Here is a 22,054-nt window from a genome sequence, read left to right on the forward strand (position 1 = left end):
GTGCTTTGCTTTGTTAAATAGAAGCCAAAAGTGAGAAACACAAATGAAACTAGTCAGTTTTTAACACTATCACTCCACATCTTGGCTGCTGACTGGTGTTATCAGACAGAAACTTGTTGGGTTATGAACTGGCTTACATGGTGTCTTGTTGCTTCAATGAACTGCTTTAAGGCTAAATATGGTTTAAATATGGCTTTGTCATCTCCCTGCTAGTAAATGTGGAATTTTTATTCACCTGATAAGTGTCATGATTTGTGTCATTGTTGGAGCTTGTGCTACAATTGTCAGTGCGTCTGAGTGGTATCTGGGCTATTTTGTTGCATGGAGGCTGACGTATTGGTATGGAGACATTTCTTTGTTCCCATCGGCTTTTGTTTCATGTAGGTACAGCTGTTCTCAGTTAATTTCAAGTTGTGGGTGCAATGTTGTGTTCAATTTCATAGCGGTGACACTGCCATCTACTGGACAGACTCCTAAACAGCAGCTCCTCAAACAGGAGATTCAGAGAGATTATCAGGAGCTCAAAATTGGAGGTGAAGGTAATGAGACACGTTTGCATGACTTTTGTCGGATACTGTCATATCTGTCTGTCAGTACTCTAAGCATGGTCGTCATTTGTCGTATTCCAGATGTAATGTCAAGCTTGTAGAAAAGCATACCATTTTGTGTCAAAAACTGTGTGTTGTATGGGTTATTGTAAGGTTCTGGTGTATGTTTAGAGCACTTCTTATGGCAGTTCTGTGTTGGATTGCTGCTGTGTGTTGGATTATTGTTAATTATCTGCGAGAGGAGGCTTTGCCGTTTTTGCCTGAAGCTTTGTTGATTTTGATTGCTTTCCATTGTCACAGATATTGTTCACCCTGGTTTTGACACTTAGGACATCTGTCAGTTCGCCAAGTTGTAAACAGGTGACAGTAGACTGGGTGCACTGGGTCATTTGTGTGCTTGACTGGCTTTGGTTCAGCTTTGGTCGTCTGCTGTCTTCAGGTTATAGAACTCATTGCTGTAAGATTGTGAGGTTAATGTTGTGTTTTATCTCAGTTGAAAAGACTGCTGCTGGAAAAGCTGCAAAACAAGATACACAGAGGCAGGGGACCAAAGAGCCAACAGAAGGTATGCAAAGATTTTAGCCATTTATTGGCCTTGTGCTTTCCTCATTGTCTCCTGTCACATCCCACTCAGTCTTTGTGTTGGCAAATGCAGGTGTTCTATCTCTGCCAGGGTGGGAAATTAACTTTTTAAAATGTGAATTTTATCAGCACTTGGCTGGTGGCTGCTGCACATTTCCCACCCTGATGATGTGTCTTACTACCAATGGTGTGTCAAGCATGTTCTATGTTTGGTTGTGACTTTTTTGTACTACTCTAAGGGGTGAGCAATCAACAATAATTTAATATAAAATCACTTTTTAAGGTACAGAATGTCGCAATATGAGTATAGGCAGAGATGGTAGAATATTGCATTATATTGTATGTTGTTTTTCAACTGTCCTCACACAGCAGTTCCTTGTGCTTCCTTTTGTTAAATGTTCCTTCTTGTGGTTTTTGGTATCGTGGCTCATAGCTATGTGCTTTGGCTTCACTCTGTATATTGTATATAAGTCTCCATTTATCGCTCACTGATTGGAGTTAAACTTCAACAATGTGAGAGAAGAACGTGTACTCAGCAAACTCTCACCAGATTAATAGACTCTAGAAATGACATTTGTGGCTGCTGGTTGTGTAGGCGCCATGTTTCCGCTATAATCAGGATTAAATGTTTGATCACAGTGGTAAGACCTCCAAATGCTGCAGTAGTTGTGACTTTACACTCCAAGAAATCCAAAGTAGTATTGGAAGATATGAACCCATAGTCTTACATTTTCTATGTGTGCCACTATTTTTATCAGGCATGTACTCATCCATGTGGTGGTGTTAATTGACGTCTGCCACTGTGCTGCTATTTTCTATGTTGGACAAAGTCTTGGTCATGGCACTGTCTCTTTGTTTTTTGGAAAAACTGCTTTTCTTGTTGCACATCGCATGAGTATCTGTATCCTTTGAAAAAGTCAAGAGCTTTAGATGTTTTCAGTTCCAGACAAATGGAAGTCAAGTGTACACGGTCTTGTGTTGTCTTGGACATTATGTACTAACACTTGTGCGGCAAACTGCTTTTGATTTCTTGTCTTGTTCGATCTGCTGTCGAGGATTGCCAGTTTATGTTAAGTTGAATTAAAACCGGCATTATATGTCTACAAATAACTTCAATTACAGCAGAGAAGTCACCAGCTTCAGCAGTGATCTCCAAAGTTGAACCTGGGAAGCAGGAATCCAAAACGAGAGTTGAAGGTATGTGGTAGTGTTCTGAAGAAACTCAGAGAACTCAGTTTGTACTGAGTGTAAATGGGATTTTGTTTGTATTCAGTTGTTTTATTGTTGTGTGCTGGGGTTTTTGGCAAAGCACATGATGTGGTGCTGCACACCCAGACTGTTATGTTGTGACATGTTATGTCTTGAGGGTTTTGTCAATAGTCTGGCCCATTTGTTCTTGTTGGCTGATTATTTGGAAATTGCATACTGCGAATTTCCCTTGGGGATGAATGAAGTATCTATCTGTCTATCTATTGGCAAGTGCATTTAGTTGCAATCAATCAGTCCTCTCTGTTAGTTTCATTATTGTTGGTGTTTTTGTGGAATTTATCAGTTTGCAATGTTCTTTGTTGCTTTATTCATTATTCTTGCATTTGTGCTCTCTGTGTTTATTACAGTAGATGATTACGGTCTTATTAAATTAATTGCACCTGCAGAGATGAAAAGCTTGTTGTGTCTGACGTTATCCCAAAGCCAGAGCAACAGAGTGAAAGAACAAAAGTGAAAGTTTGTGACACCCACAGGTTGTTTCTTTCACGTTTTGCCATGTGGAGTGTGTTTGTATGCCATGTAATCAGTCTGGCTTGTTGTTGCATACTTTGTAATTACTTGTGAAAAACAGATTTGCTGTGTTCCGGGTTGTTGTTGTCTCCAGATAGGTTTGATTAAAAGGTATGTTTGACAGACTTGATAGCCACTTAGCCGGCCCCCTTTTGAATGGGAGTACAGATCATTGGCTGTGCGTTAGTGCTGCTGGGTGTGTATGTGTGTGTGTGTATACATTAAAGCAGCTCTATTTTTGTATTTACTGTTGCCAAACATCATTTATTCAGTCAGGTAAGTTAAAAATTAACACTTTTTTTTTTCAAGCAATCTGGTATCTAATTTAAAAGCCTGTGAGTTATAACAGTACACATCCGCACTTCATCTAATTATTCGATTCCCAGTTCTTCCAGTCATAGTTGTTGAAGACCTGGAGAGCCAGGAGGCTGACGAGGGAGGTAGTGTAACTCTGCACTGTGAACTCTCTAAACCTGGACTCCCCGTCAAGTGGAAGAAGGAAAGTCAAGTCCTCACTTGTGGAGAAAAGTACCAAATGAAACAAATTGGATTCAGTTATGAGCTACAGATCTTTGATTTGAGACCTGGAGACACAGGAAGCTACTCATGCTGTTCAGAGGACACAATATGCTCAGCCTCTGTTGGAGTAAATGGTATGATGGAGACCATGTCATCGTCTAATGCCCTCTTCTTCTGCCATCAAGTCTTTCATTTCATTTTTTAATCCACTCCTCTTCATCCCTCTGTGTTTCTCCATCACCATTCTTGACCTTGTACTGTAGATAAACTTCTGGTTACTTCTTTTCATTCATCAGCGGCTCCAGTTATTTTCACAAAAGAGCTTGAAAGCCAAACGGCTGATGAAGGGGACAGTGTAACCCTGCACTGTGAGCTTTCAGAACCTGGTGTTTCTTTGGAGTGGAGGAAAGAAGAACTTGGTCTTTGTCCTTGCGCCAAGTATGAAATGAAACAAACAGGACACCTGGCTACACTAGTTGTCCACGATGTAGACCCCGAAGATTCTGGGAGTTACACATGTGACACTGGTTACTGCCAAAGCACTGCACAACTAGATGTTAAGGGTACGCTCGTTAAAGCCAGTTGTTTGTAGTGGAGATACCTGAGATACAAATTATTTTACTTCAGACTTCCTTGTCTGAGTATAGTATCGCATATCAAGTATTTCTATAATTTCTGTATGAAAAAACAAGCTTTCATCTTATTTAATGTCAGCTTGTGTTGATTTATACAACACTGTCCAACATTAGTGTGATGAAAACCATAAATACAGGAGAAGCTTTTCTGGCATTTTAGTCATGCTTATGCTATCACTGACTTTGATCAATAAGGAGTAATTAAATTTAGAATTTGACACCATTTGGGGATTAAGACGTGAGACTAAAAGACTTGCATACGTATGACTGACCTCTACTTGTATGTGTGTGGTGACTTTTTCTGGGTTGTCCTAAATATTTTCCTCCTCATTTCCTCCATTTCCTCCCCTGTAGCTCAGCCTGTCCTTTTCAAAACCCAGCTGCAGAAACTTCATAGACAGGCAGGGGAGAGCGCTAGTCTTCGCTGCGAGACCACAAAGCCGGGAGCCAGTGTAGTCTGGAGGTGTGGCGACAGGGTGCTAGCATCCAGCAGCAAGTATCACCTGAAACAGGAAGGAACCATGGTCGAGCTTGTCATCTATAAGCTGCAGGGAGCGGACTCAGGAGAATACTCCTGTGATACAGGCAGCCAGAGGACCTCAGCTGTCCTCACTGTGCAGGGTAGGAGCTGTTCTATTGAAGACTGTCCCATTCACGCACCCTCTGGAGCCACGTCTTTCTGCGTGTCCTATGTCACCACAGCACTTGAGCATGACATGCATCAACCTTTCATCTGGAGGAGATCCTGTTTACTGTCTTCTTGACTGCATTACATATTGTCGTTTTATTTCTCATCCCGTGTGATCTTGCTTTGCAGTTCACTGCTTCAAAAGCATCTTTTCACACAAACACTTTCCTGTTGAGCTTTATCACTTATCTCATCTCATCATATGTGGCTGTCTTTGCTCTCTCTTCACAAGCATTAACGCACTCTATACTGTTTTTCTTCACTTGATACTCACAATAACAGCTCAACAAAAGTCTTTATACTATACGCTTAGTCACACTTTGATCAGAGTCTGCACAGCTTGAACTATATCTTTGTCAAGCACATACTCATATAACTATTCTGCTGAAATGTATTTGTCAAACAGAGGTCGAGGTTAACATACTGAAATTCTTGGAGAGCTGCGTTGTGTACGAGGGTGAAGATGTCCACTTTGAATGTGCGGTTTCTCATGAGGAGGCGCCTCTGGCTCAGTGGAAACTCCAGGATGTCCCGCTTCAGAATAATGAAATGAACCTGATGAAGACCGAGGGCAGAGTACACAGCCTCACACTCAGAGGCGTCACCAAAGCTGACTCAGGAACAGTCACTTTCACAGTGGGTAACCACACTTCCACTGCTTCTCTGACAGTCAGAGGTAAGGGAAATATGCCTTTTATTTCTTGGGACAAGAATGAGTACGTGTCGTTTTGTTTCTGTCATAACATTTGGACTTCTTCATGTTCCTCATGGGACACCTTCCCTGTATCTTTTCTTCTTTGAAAGCATCCCAAAGCATGGATGCTTGTGATTTCATCTCTTTTTAACTTTCCTTCCACTTTATACTGACTTGTTATCTATTCATCTCACTTGCGTATGTGTACAAAATCTGCACTTTACTGCACATTCTGTGATATTTCTACAGTATTTGCATGTTCACTCCTCTTTCTATTGAACTTGAACTAACAACATTTCCATTTTACTTTTCAAGTTGGTAATCAAATTACACATTGGTCATGTTGTTTGCTGCACTCTACACTTTCTTTACTTTATTAAAATAACTTGATGCACAACATCAAGGTTTACCCAGTGATTGACCACATTGTATTATTCAGTAATTGTCTCTTTGGTTGGGGGTTTTAAGACGCTGATGGATGTAGTCAGAACTTCCCAGATTTGAGTCCTGCCTGGAAACCTTTGTTGCATGTCACCCCCCATCTCTCTTTCTTATTTCCTGTCATCTCTATGTTGTCCTCTCTATAATAAAGGGGAGAAATCCCCCACAAAAAATCTACAAAACTGTTTTTATAGTTCTGATTTTCAAGAGTGAATCCCGTGTTGTTTTGTAGTGCTCACAGACAAATTTGTGAATGAACATATTACTTAATTAATTGGATTGCTGATTATTTCTGATTCAGACTGTCAATGTTTTACCTCAAGCTTCGAAATGAAACCGTTCTTTTCATGCTCTGTGTTAAGCTTTTTGATGGTATGGAATTAGTAGCATTGTGAGTATAAATAATGTCTCTTTTGAGCACAGTGTATTTTGTGGTGGCTGTGCGTACGCAAGAAAATGTTTAAATGGTTCATCCTAATAAATGATAATGATCTTTCTGGCAGCCGCACCTGTACTGTTCAAGAAGGAGCTGGAAAGTCAAGAAGTCACAGAGGGAGACAAGGCCACCCTGTCCTGCGAGACATCTAGCCCAGACTGCAAGGTGACCTGGCTGAAGGGCTCCACTGTGCTCACCCATGGGGAGAAGTACAGTGTAGAGCAGAGAGCTACCACCCACATCCTGGTCATACACAAGCTGAATGTGAAGGATAGTGGAGAATATACCTGTGACACAGGGGACAAGAAAAGCACTGCATCCCTGACTGTGAAAGGTAACAGAGCACAGCTTCATCTCATCCATGTCTCTTGTCTCCTCTTCATCCCTCCTGAAGTTCATTTTACATTCATCCTCCTATTAACAACTCCTGGATCATATCTTCTACTCAGCATCCATTTCTCTTGGATTTCACAGTCCTTGAGTTACAAATGTGATGTCCTAGTTGGCATGTAGTTTTAGTTTTACTTACTAATCTGATGTTGGCTACACTTTTTTAGTCCATCTTTTCCTTGATGTCCTTATGATTCATCACATTACAGATGTAGTGGATGTATCTAATGGTGGTTTGTTCAGTTTTAAGTATTTATTTAAGCAGTATTTTCTGTAAGATGAAACATTAGATAGAGATTCTTGGTCATGGTTTTGCCTTCTCACTGATGCCTTCTGGAAGCTCTGCCGAGATCTGATCACTGACCTCCCATCATCCCATTCACCCTCAGAACATGTGCGCATTCTCCGAGAGCTCTGCGATATTACTGTGACCACTGGGCAGGATGCTGTCTTTGAGGTTGAGTTGTCACACTCAGGCGTGACAAATGGGGAATGGTGGCTTGGAGACAACCTCCTCCAAAATAATGATCTGAATCAAATGAGCAGCCAGGGCAGAGTGCATCGTTTGGTCCTGAAGATGGTGACCACTGATGAATCAGGGGATGTTGCCTTCGTAGTGGGAGAAGAGAAGAGCGTGGCCTGTCTTCTGGTGGAGGAAAAACCCAAAGGTAAAGGAGGTGACATGGAGATGACTAGAGTTTCACTTCTCACATCCATCTCCATCGACCGCCAAACAGCTTTGTCTTGGCAAATGGAAATCTGCTGGCACCACCATCTTCAACATCCTAACTCTTACACATGTTTTCCATTCTTTGCATTTAGCTATGCAGTGCTAACACAAATATTGCTACCAAAAGAGATAAACCGCTTAACACTGTTAACTGTAAGTGTTTCTCAAAATGGATTGTTTTCAGTCAGATGTTTAGGGCTGTACCGAATAGTCCATCGACATTCAAATTCTATATCAGTATTTGAATGCTGAACAGCTTTTTTCTGTATAAACCTGGTATTTCAGCACAGTTGCGCATAAAGATTAGGCTACACTTATATTAGTAGTATTATACTATTTGTGGAATTGGAACCAGTGGTGGCTGCATAGAATTATTTTCAACTCATGTGATCCAATTTCCAATGACTTGTTAAGTTCAAAAGTCAAAATTTATTGAATGCCTACATGTATATATGTTGACAGAAATGACTGACTGACTTCTATTTATTAAAGACAGTTGATTTAAACAGAAAAAAAAAAGAATAACTCGTTTAATCAGATGAAAAAATTTGAGGACACACATTCGAAACTTCATCTGAAAACCTGAATATAAGCTTTGACTGTAAAAGAAAAAAGGATATTCGGTACAGCCCCACAAATGTTACAGTTTTTTAACTTAGTGTCTTTGCTTTTTTTTTCTACAAACTTGAAAGGACTGTACTTGTATTACTGATGAAGCTGTCGTATCTTTATTCACTATGCAGTATGATCTGTGATAGCATGTCATAGTCACTACATGCATGCATGTGCTTTTGTTTTTATAGCTTTAAAATTATTTATGCCAGGGCTGTTAAGGAAGGGAAAAGGAGAAGACTGTATATAAATTCTCCTATTATTAAATCTAGTTTTCGGGTTTCCCATATTTACAGTGCTAATACTAGAGAAACCGCACAACACTTTGGCATTAGAGGGCGAAACTGTCACTCTGGCCTGCACCATCTCTGACCCCAAGGCCACTGTCACCTGGATCAGAAACAGCGTGGCCATCCGAGCAGGTCTCAAGTATGACCTGAAGAACAATGGAGCGTTCCACCAGCTTCGTATCCACAACCTGGTGCCTGACGACTCAGGAACGTACACCTGTGACACTGGAGATGCACAGTGTGATGTCACCTTGACTGTGGAAGGTAAAGAACGATGCTACCACAAAAAAAAGTCCCTTTCCTGTTGATCAGATTCAAGAATTTGGACCAAGATAGGATTGAAATGAACAACTGAAATATCCTTGAACTTCATCTTCCATCAACCACACACCAAGTCTGGCATCACTCTGCATCAGCAAAAACATGTCTTAAGTCCCTCAGAGACATTTGTCTTGTCATCTCAACATCTGATGCCAAACTTTCCCATTTTAAATTCCCACCAGGTGCCCCAGTGTTCTTCCGCAAAGAGCTCAAGAACCAGGACGCCACAGAGGGTGATGATATTACCATGCGCTGTGAGCTGTGTAAGCCAGGTGTTCATGTTGAGTGGAGGAAAGGAGGCGTGGTCCTCCGGCCTGGTAAGAAGTTTGAAATAAGGCAGGAAGGGTGCATTCAAGAGCTCCGTATACAGAACCTGGAGCCTGAAGACACTGGCTACTACACCTGTGACGCAGGAGACCAACTCACTACAGCTTCTTTGGCAGTGCAAGGTAGCCAGTCTCAATACTTTTACATCTGTCCTGGAGTGACCTTTAGACTGATTAGTTTAATTCTCATTGTATTGTACAATTTTCCTTACATATAGAATGGTAGGTTTATTTTAGGAATCCATCTTTGTAAAATGTCATGTTGCATGGTGTCATTTTCTGTCTGTCTTGTATATGTTGCTCTGTCGAGTTGATATAATGCTGATAATGAGTACGTTGGATGCTCAGAATATGCATTTGTCTATTTTTCACTCAACAGTGAAAGAAGTCTTCATTGTGTGTGGTCTTAAGACCACCGACGTCTTTGTAGGGGAATGGGCAACCTTCTCCTGCCAGCTGTCTGGCAGGGCGCTGGGCAAGGTGCAGTGGTGGCTTGATGGCACCTTGCTGGAGAACAGCCCCTTTAGTGAGATAGGGCTGAGCCAGGACCACATCCACACCCTCACCTTAAAGAACCTGGCCACAGATGACTCTGGCACTGTCACGTTCAAAGCTGGCAATTTAACATCAACAGCCAAGCTCTTAGTCAAAGGTATCACGATAAGCTGTGTATTAGCCTTTTTTTAGACCCTGCAGAATTTGAATTCTTTATTTCAAATCTTACAAAGATAATATATGTAGTTTATTTTAAATCCAATGTTGATTATCTCTACAATGTACAATTTAAGTAATGGCAATATTAATCAAAATTTAAATCAATTTGGTGCATTTCTTCCTGAAGAATATAAGTAAATATGCCATGAATTATTATTTTTTCTGCAGGGTTCATGAATAGATTAATAGTGAATATGTTTACATTTCAGGGCTTCATCTGCATGAGCAGCATTGTTTCTCATTTCATAATAATAATAATAATGATAATGGTAATAGTAATGGCAGTAGAGAGTTCCATGCTGTATGCATTGATACAACCAAAACATACAACTGGGTGAAGCACCACAGCAAAGTTTTATAAGAGTAGGTCAGAGTAACATCCAAACGCATTATCAGCAAGTAATTTAAATAGGAAAAAAATATTATTTTGGCTCCTTTTATTTCTGCTCCTCTTGGATTCTCCTTGAACCTGTAAGTTTGGCTGCTGCAAAATCAATGATAATCACGATTATGTTTCTCACTTTTGAGACCACGATTATTTATTGCAGCTGTTCATCCATCTTTGGGAAAAAAGAAGTTTTGTAGCTCTTGAGCCTTTTAAAGTTACCACTCAAGTGTTGTTGAGTTGTAAAGCTTGCTCTAACTGTACAAATCTTATCAAAATAAGGTGTGACATGCAATCATACTGTTTTCTGTGAAATATAAATGCAACTGGACACAATAATAGGATGAATGGTAAGACTGATTTTAAGATATCTATTCACCACCATGGTGTTCAGCACTGTCACCACACAGAAAGAAGGCTATGGGTTGAGACCTGCTGGCCTTTCTGTGTTTGGCCTTTCTGTGTTTCTGAGTTTGCATGTTCTCCCCGTGCCTGTTGGTCCAGTCCAAAGACATGCAGGTTAATTGCCAACTCTAAATTACCCGTACTGTATGTGTGAATGTGAGCGCAAGTGCTTGTAAATCTCTATATGTCAGCCCTGTGATTGACAGGTGACTTGTCCAAGGTGTACCCTGGCTCTCACAGTTTGAGCTGGGATTGGGTCCAGTCCTCTCAGCGACCCTCATGGATAACCTTAAAGGCAATCATTGTATTTTAATGTACATTTAAAACCACTCAACAACCGTGGCTTTACTTTTGTGTGATTGGTAAGAATGCTACTTTTGGTGGCTAATCTGTTTTAGCATTGTTAGCAACCACACAAGAGCATAAAAAAACTTTTGGTTACACGAACGCTCGCTCAGTCGCTGACTGAGAGTAAGACTGTCATCTTGTGTCTGTCGGCATTTGTTGTTTTCTCTATTCAGTACTTGTGTCTGCGAACAGATTCGAGGCTGCTCTTGCACCCAGGCAGAATTCATCCCGAGAAAAATGGCCGGTCCACATTCAAACTTTGCACTTAAACTCACTTGTCTTCATTCATGGAGTCTTAATCATCCCCACCTGCAGTTTTCCTGACGACTGTGTCAGTGTCTCTTGTTGAGGCTAGCAGTCCCGGTGTTGCTTCTTGCTCACTGATGTCTCTGATGTCTCCCTGCTATTTTGCAGTTTCCTGCTCATGGTATATGAACCCATGTTCTTTGGTTCATATAAAAGACCTCTTACATTTCAATCCCAGATTCAAACCCATTCAGATTTCCTTCTGCCTTTCCACCCAAAACAATATTGGCCAAAAATAAATGGGGAGACACATTTGATTCCATTTGTTTGCATTAAGTGTCAGTGAATTGAGGCACAGTGTTTACAAAACAGTGTCTATTAGAGGTACATTCATGGATTGTGAATGCCTGTGCCAGTTACGTCAGTGGCAGATGGTAAGCATTTGCAGACTGTCAGCTGCATTTCAGACATGCACTGACTACTGGCTGCTATTGGAAACATCTATTAAAAAGAGATCATGGAAAACTTTAACTGTGAAAGTGACAATGCCCTGGCCTGCTGCCTTCACCATATTTGGGAAGAAGAGATCACTGTGGTTAATCACAACAGATGTGATTTGGGCTTTCTCAAGTCATTGTTTCAGAACGTGCACTCTTAAATTGTCAAGTGGCACCAGCTCAGGTTTAATGGTAGGAGCCAAAAGCATGATCGTGATTATTATATGCTTAAAGGTGCAGCCCTAAGCGTCCCTTGGTAATTTAAGTAATGAATAGTACAAATTTGGAAATTCAGCTAATAACATAAAGTAGGCTTGGTTTTGGTAATGTTATGGTTTTATCCAAGCTTTAGTGTAGAGTTAGTGAACAACTGAATAGCAACCACAAAAATGTTGTGGTCGGAAAGTGCTGCTCCACCCATCCATGCAGGCCTGCTGCTATTAAATAACCTCCACTGTCCCACAGCCCTTCCCCTAACCTTCAAGCACTAAAACCTCTAACCCCCCTACACCTGCCTTATGAGTTTGGCATTTCTATCCACCTATGACCCCCTCCACTCTCATCATTTGCCAGCCCTTCATGGCCATTGATTGTGACCGTTACTCTGAACCTTGACGGTTGGGCTTTTTGACCCCCTATTAATTTTGAGAACTCATAGAGGACAATACAGTACACAAACAATTTGTCCTGGACAATCCATAATAATGTCACCCACATGTACATCACATCACCTTGCCTTTGGGGGGTTATAAAGCTCAGATGTCATTCAGCATGTCCTGCTCTTATCCTTATATCTGATGGCCAAGCCCTGACCCTGTGACCCCTGACCCCAACCTCAGATCCCACAGTTGAAGTGGTGAGCGAGATGGAGGACCTCCGGGTGGTCGAAAAGCAACCGGCTGAGTTCATCTGCCAGTACTCAAGGCCGGTCAAGGCTCAGTGGAAGAAAGACGGGCAGCTATTGCAGCCTGATGGCCGAAGGGTGGTAGTGGAGCAGGACTGGAACGTGGCTCGCTTGTACATTAGCTGCGTATCTGCTGAGGACAGGGGCAAATACTCGTGTGAGGCAGAGGGGACCTGCGTGGTCGCTTCACTTCATGTGGAAGGTGAGCTTCCCTCCACATGGAAAGAGCACCAACCTCTAGGGAGTCTCCTCTGCTCCCTCATATTTCATTTGGTCAAATGAACTGATTAGTTGGGGATCGTCCCAAAGTTTGTGCCCTTTGACTTAAACATTAGAGTCTTGTCAAAATCTTTTTTGATTGTGCTCCTTCTTTCTTTCTTTCTTTCTTTCTTTCTTTCTTTCTTTCTTTCTTTCTTTCTTTCTTTTTCCTTCTTTCTTTCTTTCTTTCTTTTTCCATTTGTTTTCTACAGCCAAACCCATTGACATTGTCCAGGGCCTGGAGAATGCAGAGACCTTTGATGGAGGTGAAGCGCTGTTTGAGTGCGCCCTCTCTCGACCTGAGAGCAAAGACTGCTGCTGGCTTCTTGACGGGAAACCAGTGAAGGAATCCCCCAACGCTGAGATTGTGTCATTTGAAAGTGGTCGCCGTCATCTGCTCCTGCTGAAAGAGCTGCATATTAAAGACAGTTGCACGGTGACCTTCAAAGCTGGCACAGCGTCCACATCTGCCCAACTCTCGGTCAAAGGTGAGTCCTCCAAATGAACGCCACATTCTGATGTAATAACTTGTAAATGACTCAGTTTAACATTTCTGTGGATTTTCTCTTGTAAGGCTGGCAGCTGGATGTTGTGAAGGGTCTGGAGGACAAGGTGGCCGCAGTGGGAGACAAGGTTGAGTTCTGTGTTGAGCTCACTGAGCCTGTCCCTTCAGCAGAAGTAGCCTGGTATGGTAATGGCATTGAGATCAAGCCCAGCGACCTCTGGGCTATGAGAGCTGATGGCTGCTCTTATCGTCTCGTCCTGAGACAGGCACCCCTGTTGCCACAGCAGGAAATTACATTTGCTGCTAGAGATGCTCTCTCTTTGGCGAAGCTCACCATCATCAGTAAGTTTGTAGATTTCATATGTCAACAGTTTTATTTAGAGAAAATCAGAAATATACATACGTACACGATGGTTCTCCACCAACTTATGTACTAGAGTTATGTACTCCATATAGAAACTCTACAGGCAGCAGGATGAGAGATAGCCTTGATACTGTAGACAAAATGAGTATGACAGATAAATATTGTGGTCTGTGTAGGTCTTGATTATTTTTCATAGAAACTCCTGCTTCTTTCCTTCCAAACAGCTGTACCTGATCCTCCAGAGGACCCAGAGGTCCTCAGTAAGACTAAACAGTCTGTCACCCTTTCTTGGTTCACTCCTCTACACGATGGAGGGAGTCCCATTCTGGGCTACAGGGTGGAGATGCGTCTGGTTGACAGTGCCCTCTGGCTCCCTTGTCATTCTGAACCGGTGTGCAACACAGAGTTTGTGGTTGAAAATCTAACTCTCGGCAGTGGGTACAGGTTTAGAGTGGCAGCCATCAACAGAGCTGGGACTGGAGAGCCTGTTGAATTGCCTCAGACTGTGCAGCTTGGTGAGTGAATGTGCGGTTTAGTTCATGAAGTATTAAACTTGCTTGTTTGTCAGATAAGTTTTTTTTTTGGAAATATGAGAACTATTTGGCTTTATAGCACACTGATGTGCTAGTATTTACCTAAAACTATAACCTTTATTTTGTTTTCATATATAGACAACTTTACAAAGGAGAGTTTTAGATTTTTTTCTAACTTCTATGGGACATGTGTTTGTTTTCTCACTGTTACACAGAGGCAGCCAAACAGCCACCAGTTTCCACCGGTAAGACATTATGTGTTTGGTGTGTAGTTTTCTGTGTTTGTCCTGCAAGTTCTTCTGTCACACACCGCTGCACACGCATCCTTGTCAAACTATATTTGACAGCTTTAGGTATGTGCATATTACTAAGTTAGAATAATTATAGTTTGACAAGGTCTGGCATCTTTTAAATAGTCTTTATGCTGTGTGTATACTAACAGTATCTTTTTAAACAACATAGCAACATTGAAAACTGTTGTGGTTATAGGTATAGAGGCAAAACAGGTAGAGACTGAGATACTGGGGCAACCCAGTCTACCTCCAGAAGCTGCTGAAGAAGGTGACGTCTATGACCTGTGGGAAGAATCGGCCAAGAAGCGTCGCATGAGTCGAGAGCCCACTCTTGACTCCATATCTGAACAACCTGAGGAGGACGGTAAAGGAGGCCAAAAGAAATCAGGACAGAAGGAAGAGAATGAGTTGGATAAAGTGGAAGCAACATCAGAAGAGAAGAAGCAGGCTATTGTGCTGAAGAAGCAGATGGAGTCCAACTTGTGCACCAGCTCTGAGGATGAGTCTGTTTCTGGGGGTTCGACACTTGTGTCCTACCTCAAGAAGAGCAGCAAGTCTACAGTCACAGCCACCAATGAGTCAGAGACGCTGTCCACTGAGAGGTTCTTTGCGCATTTCCAGATGACAGAGCAGAAAACTGTGCAGCAGACTGAAGTGGAAACAACCGTAATTCAGCAGACAGAGGAAAAACACGTGTCTTCAGGGGAGACTGATGTCATGCAGATCAGTAAAGAGGATGAGCCTGAGCTCAGAGAGGCTGCCATTAAGATTCAAGCTGCCTTCAAGGGCTACAAAGCCCGCAAAGACATGCGCCCCATTTTTAAAGAGGTCTTCAAAGACCAGACCAAAGAGCCTAATGGCACTATACATCTAGAATGTGTGACAGAAGGTAAACCTGAGAAAGTGCAGTGGCTGAAAGATGGAGAGCCACTGACAGATGGCAAGCACCACCATATTGATATCTACAATGATGGTACTTGCTCACTGGTCATTACTGCCATCACCACAAAGGATACTGGGGTTTACACTTGTGAAGTTACCAACAAGTTTGGAGTCTCTTCTCACAGTGGTAAGGTCACGGTAGGCACGGCGAGAGAATCATCTGGGCGACGGCCACTGACGGTGGGCTACAGCGCCGACAGTGAGGCTGAGAGCTCCTCAGGAAGTGAAATGGATGAGTCACTGAGGCAGGCAAGCAGACGTCTCCGGCGCCTGCTGCGCACACGTCTCCCACCAGATGTTGAGGAAGAACCATTCGTCAGCGCAGATGAAGGAGACCTGCGGCCCCCTGATCCTCATTCTTACCGGGAGGATGACCATTACATCTACATTCGTTTTGACTCACGGACAGAGGCTGAGGTTGCCTCAAAGAGGTTCCAGGAGATGTTTACAATCCATGGCGTCCCTGTGGAGACCACCATCCTGGAGGCAGGGCATCTCAAAGTGGAGCTGCGAATTAGAAAGATGGGCTACACACAAGATGGCACACAGACCCCCACACAAGATAGACAGCCTCCTGCACTGGTGACTGGAGCGCCTGGTAAGAAATGTATGAGTGGCTGTTTGGATCATTATACCATTCTTAAACACTTTATCAACTTTAAAATCATCAATACTGTGACATTAGCAGGTATATTTTTGAAAAATAAATAAAATAAAAGTGATGTACACGATGTGATGTGTAAGCTGCATGTTTCAGCTTTCTGCCCTGTTGTGTGCTTACTGTTGTCCTTGTTACTGAAGTCCAAGCGGCACATGTATTCTGTATCTCTGATTCATTTAATGTGGGCACTTTGAACTTTTGGATTTTCTGATTATTTGCTCTGTTTACCCAGCTGCCCCAGTCTTCTTGACACAGCTACAAAGTCAGGATGTTCCAGATGGTTATCCAGTCAGCTTTGACTGTGTTGTGATTGGCAAGCCCCCTCCCACTGTTCGCTGGTATAAGGATGGCAAAGTGCTGGAGGAGAATGACCATTACATGATCAATGAAGACCTGGAGGGCTGCCACCAGCTCATCATTACCTCTGTGCTGCCCACTGACATGGGTGTCTATCGTTGCACCGCTGAAAACAGTAGCGGCATCGCGGCCACTAAGGCAGAGCTCAGGGTTGACAGTGAGTACATACATGACACACTCTCATGCATGATTGTTGTACAAATACTTTTGAGTACCTCAAGGGGTGTATGCACCTTTTTGGACTGCCAAATCTCTCTCCCTTACTTTTACCATTGCTATATCTTTCGCTCTTTCCAGCTACACATGAAACCAACATCTGGATGCAGACACAGTCTTTTTGAGTTGTTCAAACATATTTTGGGAAATGTAGGAAATGAATAACTGAAGCTCAAGTAGTGTTTTTACAGAAAGCAGATAGCTCAGATGGCTAGTTGAGTGAATTGAACATACCTGATTGATAATAGTTGAAAGAGTATTCAATGCCTGCATTAGAGAGAGTTCAATACAAGCGACCAGGAAAAGCTGGTGTAAAAATTAGACGGCTTAATAATACGATCTCGTTCTCACATGGCTAGCAGAATTATGCTGTCACACACTGACACACACATTGTCCCTGATTTCACTGATCACTGTATAATGCTGCACATCAATCCTTTTCCATCAGTGTCTTGCAGCTCAGATTACGACACTGCTGCTGATGCCACTGAGACATCTTCCTATGTCAGTGCCAAGGGCTACATGTCCAGGTGAATTTGCCATGAATAGTGTTTTATGGTGTTTAAAAATACATTGCTAAATATATTTACATATATATGAAATATTGAAAAAGACTGAATACTTGAGACGTACTGTTCTGCTCTCCTCGTGCAGGGAAACTGAAACATTTGAGTCTGTAGCTGAAGATGATCAACTACCACAAGTTGTGGAGGAGCTTCATGATGTTCATGTCAGTCCAGGTTCACCCATTGCTAAGATGCAGCTCAAAGTAAAGGGTAAGTTTAATAACCAATATTTAACAGTCAGTTAATCTGATGCAGACAGACAGTTGCCTTTGATTAAACAATGCCTTTTCTGAAATACCTTTTGTCTTCCAGGCTTCCCCAAGCCCAGAGTGTACTGGTTCAAAGATGGCCACCCTCTGCGACCTTCAAAAAGGGTTCTGTTGCTCGCAGAGAGAGACTTTCATGGCTTGGAGATCCTGGAGGTGAAGCGAGAGGATATGGGGGAGTACTCTGCCTACATCAGCAATGTGGCTGGTTCTGCTTACTCCTCTGCCCGACTGATAGTTCTGCGTATGTATGCAAATGCATCAATAGTTCCCTATGCAAAAACTAGATTTTATGTTTAGAGATTCAGTAACAACTGTATTTTACAACAGGTCCTGGGGAGATTATGCCACAAGATAAAAGAGGTAATGGCATTCATCCTACCTATTTTGCACATGTACAATTGCTTTAGTTCATATAATAGTATATTATAAATGACATTTGTTAGTGTAAGTGCTTTTGTTTTCCACCATATTTGCACAGACCCCAAGGAGCCCCTGGTGCCACCACGCTTTCTTGAAAGGTTCAGCAACAGGAAGGTGAAACGAGGAGCCAGCATCACTCTGTCTGTCAAAGTAGAAGGTTCGTTTACTTCACTGTGTGATTGTGTTAAAATCATTTAAGGCCGACAGTAATCTGGAGACATCAAAAAAAAGTGTTTCAACTTGCGTTAAGAACTCCCAATATTCTCCTTTATTTTTTCAGGGTCTCCCTGTCCTATGGTCTCCTGGTTAAAGGAGGAATCAATGGAAGACGTCCTGTGGATCAAGCCTGATACCAAGGGATACAAAATTGCGGGCTCAGGGCGCCAGCACAGCCTCATCCTGATGGACGTGGGCCCAGAATACACTGGCACCTACACCTGCATTGCCACAAATAGGGCAGGACAGTCCATCTGCACTGCCCACCTCGAAGTTGATGACAGTAAGGAAAGCAAAGACATCTATGCACTTTATTTAGAAACTGCATTGACCTTTCAGTATATTCTTAAACAATAACTACAGTGCAAACCTTAGTTTGTCTCCTGGGTTTGATTGTAAGTGCATATATGTGTTTCCTCCTTTTCCTTAGCACCACAGCCAAAGAAGGAGACCAAAGCCACAGAGTAAGTTCTTCTTTGTTCTTCAGAATGGCACTGTGCATAAAAAATACATGTATACACAGTACATTTTGAACACATGTAAAAATGTGAAAATAAAATGAGTCATTTCATTTTCCTCAGCGTTCTTGGGATTACAGTTAGTCCTCCAGAAGAAGAGGCTGGCAGAGGAAAAGGTGAGACATACCACCTGATACCCTGGTGTATATGATTTCTAGTAATATTGTCTATAGTAACACAATTTATTTGTAATAATACATACTGAAATATTTATGTCTTCTTTCCTTTTTGTGTGTGCCTGAAGAGGGTAAAATCCCCTACCTGGGTGAAGTAGGCACAGAGGAATTCCTCATGAAACTCACCTCCCAGATCACTGAAATGGTATCAGCAAAGATTACCCAAGGTAAATGTATGCTGCAAATCATTCTGTCTATGCAATGACATATTCATTTATTTAATTTGTATTTGAAAGAATTTCTAGTTACAGTTTATAGAACTTTCTGCCAGAAATACTGAGCGATGTTAGAAAATGTCCAAGGAGCACAGAAAAGATGGATTTACAGTAACAAGCTGAACTTGAGTTAAATTAAAAATTTGAGTCAGTTTTAAGTGTTTCTACAAACCAATCTTAGAGTAACATAATCCATCTTATTCAAGTCGTTGAAACCAACATAAAGCAGTGATTTTGTTCACATTTGACCGCAGCTCCCATGAAGCTTAGACAATGTGCTAGTGGTTAAAAGTAATGGGACATGTCATTCAACAAACTGTTTAAATTGATTATGTGTTCAAATATAGTGTCCAGTGAAGTAGTAGCACATTTAGATTAGAATACGGACAAAAAATCACAGAAGATGTTTCAGCTCCAGCAGCTAGCAAGGAAGCTGTGGGATGTTAGCTGTCTGTAAACGGTTAACACTCAATTTGCATGTACAACTAATATCCAGCACTGGGTACTCCTGGTGTCAAGTTGGGATGAAACAGTGTCACAGTTTGTTTTATTCAGTGTGAAATGATTAATTCTGTCACCATCATACATGCAGCAAACTAACTGTGACCAGATAACATACTGTCTGTGATTTAAGCGCGGTGAACATCTTCACCCAGAGGGAGACCCTTCCTCTTAAATCAGCTGTTGTTATCTGTGGTTGAAAGTAAACCTGCAGGCTGCCGATCCCTTTGCTAAATTAGACTGATTAGTAGTTTTCTGATGCTGCCTTTGAAATGCGACTGGCTTTACGGTTGATAATACAAATAAGCCACATATTATGAAGGAATTCAGTTGGATTATTCAAGAATTGTGAAAGTATTGTTTTGTGAATGTCTCAGCACTTCAATTCTTGATTTCACTTCCCTGCTCTTCTTGTGCTCGTTTTGCAGCATGTTTCGCTTGAGTATTTGACTTAAAACCCCTCATTGTTTCATACCGACATCATTTCTTCACTCTCTCACATCCATCAGTTTAGGAACCCAACCAATTAAATGCTCATCCAATCATTAATTTGTTATTCAGACAGCTTACAGAATCATGAAGTGCTCCAGTGGATGAAATCTTGGCCCAAAACTACCAGTATGTATCCCAAGTGCATCAGCTTCACAATTAATATACATTGTTCCATTGAGATACTTTTGTAGATGACTGGTAGAAACAATTTTGACTTTTACATACAGGAAAAAACATGTATTCTATATTAAGGTTTCCTCTTGTTTTTTTCCCTTTTCATGCTGTCTGTGACCCTTTATACCTCCTCATGCATCATTAATCCTGCCTTTTCCAAATGGGTTTCAAAATGAATCTGAAATGACTGTGAAGTCTCAACAACTGATAGCTGGAATACATGCTCACAGACAGACATGTATGTGCAGAGCTCAGATAGTGAGTGTTATCTGTACTGTAGCTTTTTCTCGCATGTTGTCACAATACTAACACAGGCGCAGCAAAGCATTTAGAATGAAAGGATTGTTGTGGAATTTTTTCATTTCTTTCTTTACATTTTAAAAATAAGTGATTATTTGAAGTAAAATCTGAAACGATGTGTAGGAATAATGATTTACATGCTTTGGGGAACATTACCAGTTCAATAAAGCACCAGTAGATGCCAGCAGACCGTCAGTTGTTTCCTGAAATGTTTAGCTGACTGGTCCTGCCTCATCACTCACTGGGTGCCGTGGATACTAATAACTGCTACCAAATTCAAGCCAAAAAACTGGTTTCTTTTAAAGCAAAGTACAGTATGATAATCCTTTCCATTGCTATAACATCGAGTATTCATGCTACACAAGTGACAAATTCAATTTGAAAGATTATTTAAATGGTATTTTATTTGACCCGTCTTCCTCTGATTGTCCTCCTCCGTCCTTGCTGCCCCAGCTTCATTACGCGTACCAGGTGTTGACAGTGATGATGAGACCAAGACCCCTTCCCCGTCACCTCATCACGGTCGCTCTCGTCCTCCCTCACTCATTGCCGACTCCTCCTCTGAGTCTGATGAGGGGGATGCCAGGGGAGAGGTGAGATACAGAAATTACCTGGGAAGCACAAATCATTTAAACATTTGAATACATTTTTACACCAACCAAGGACTGTGGAAAATACAAACCTATCCTTCAAGGCTTTATCTTATTAACATAAGTGGAGGTAGAAATATTGTAGAAACAACTTACAATATAATGCCACCAGGAACAAGACAGCCTCACACCACAGTCTACAAATTACAGCCTCAAAAATTAACATGAAAAATAAATAAAGGTTAAAGTTTCACCTGTAATAACCTGACATTAGTTAACTGCACACAACAAGTTTCATACTATTTTTTTTACAGATGTTTGACATCTATGTCGCAACGGCTGACTACAACCCCACCACAGCCAGCAAAGAATCCATCTCTCTAAAGGAGGGACAGTATGTTGAGGTTTTGGACTCTGCTCATCCGCTCAAATGGTTAGTCCGGACCAAACCCACCAAAACTACACCATCCCGTCAAGGCTGGGTCTCACCTGCCTACCTGGACAAGAAGCTCAAAGTATGTCTTAAAACTCTAAACTTTTATCACCTGTATTAATTCATTATCTCTAGGCCTTAGAACATTTTAAAGGTAATAGTGAAAATGTTTATTCTTACAGCTCTCTGCTGAGACGGGTGACCTTCCAGAGACAAGTGTAGAGGAGGTGTCTGAGGGTGAATACAAGAAGAAATTATTGTAAGTAAAACATATTACAGTATCTACGCTCACTAAGGAAATACTGGAGCTGCAGGACGTGTCATAACCATTACTTCATGTCCCCAGCCAACTGATCCACGACCTGATTAATAGTGAATCAGAGTTTGTAAAAGAGGTAGACTTCTTTACCTCCCATCACCTGAAGCATGCAGAAAGCTCCGATACACCGCCTGAGGTCAGCAGCCAGAAGGACGTCATATTCAGGAACATCGATGATATCAAGTCCTTCCACACCAAGTGAGCTCACATCCCAGGGAACAGTCTGCCTTCTGAAAAATATCACAA

At 41.8% G+C, this 22,054-nt stretch overlaps 1 protein-coding gene across 1 annotated transcript in view; it reads left to right on the top strand.

Moving 5' to 3' along the window:
* The window catches only part of obscnb (obscurin, cytoskeletal calmodulin and titin-interacting RhoGEF b), a 53,985-nt gene that overhangs the window by 26,093 nt on the left and 5,838 nt on the right, over positions 1-22,054 (top strand). The window contains exons 41-70 of the mRNA XM_076744274.1: positions 444-539; positions 1,042-1,113; positions 4,418-4,684; positions 5,158-5,427; positions 6,390-6,656; positions 7,102-7,380; positions 8,351-8,608; positions 8,848-9,114; positions 9,371-9,643; positions 12,426-12,692; positions 12,961-13,236; positions 13,323-13,595; positions 13,842-14,132; positions 14,366-14,395; positions 14,640-15,983; positions 16,279-16,560; positions 17,068-17,149; positions 17,274-17,395; positions 17,498-17,695; positions 17,782-17,814; positions 17,933-18,031; positions 18,155-18,373; positions 18,521-18,554; positions 18,672-18,724; positions 18,853-18,951; positions 20,062-20,118; positions 20,920-21,059; positions 21,371-21,571; positions 21,672-21,748; positions 21,836-22,006. Of these exons, the coding sequence (XP_076600389.1) occupies positions 444-539; positions 1,042-1,113; positions 4,418-4,684; positions 5,158-5,427; positions 6,390-6,656; positions 7,102-7,380; positions 8,351-8,608; positions 8,848-9,114; positions 9,371-9,643; positions 12,426-12,692; positions 12,961-13,236; positions 13,323-13,595; positions 13,842-14,132; positions 14,366-14,395; positions 14,640-15,983; positions 16,279-16,560; positions 17,068-17,149; positions 17,274-17,395; positions 17,498-17,695; positions 17,782-17,814; positions 17,933-18,031; positions 18,155-18,373; positions 18,521-18,554; positions 18,672-18,724; positions 18,853-18,951; positions 20,062-20,118; positions 20,920-21,059; positions 21,371-21,571; positions 21,672-21,748; positions 21,836-22,006 (6,397 nt within the window). The remainder of the gene's footprint in view (positions 1-443; positions 540-1,041; positions 1,114-4,417; positions 4,685-5,157; positions 5,428-6,389; positions 6,657-7,101; positions 7,381-8,350; positions 8,609-8,847; positions 9,115-9,370; positions 9,644-12,425; positions 12,693-12,960; positions 13,237-13,322; positions 13,596-13,841; positions 14,133-14,365; positions 14,396-14,639; positions 15,984-16,278; positions 16,561-17,067; positions 17,150-17,273; positions 17,396-17,497; positions 17,696-17,781; positions 17,815-17,932; positions 18,032-18,154; positions 18,374-18,520; positions 18,555-18,671; positions 18,725-18,852; positions 18,952-20,061; positions 20,119-20,919; positions 21,060-21,370; positions 21,572-21,671; positions 21,749-21,835; positions 22,007-22,054) is intronic.

Source organism: Chaetodon auriga, chromosome 12 (assembly GCF_051107435.1).
Source record: "Chaetodon auriga isolate fChaAug3 chromosome 12, fChaAug3.hap1, whole genome shotgun sequence".
NCBI classification, from domain to species: Eukaryota; Metazoa; Chordata; class Actinopteri; order Chaetodontiformes; family Chaetodontidae; genus Chaetodon; species Chaetodon auriga.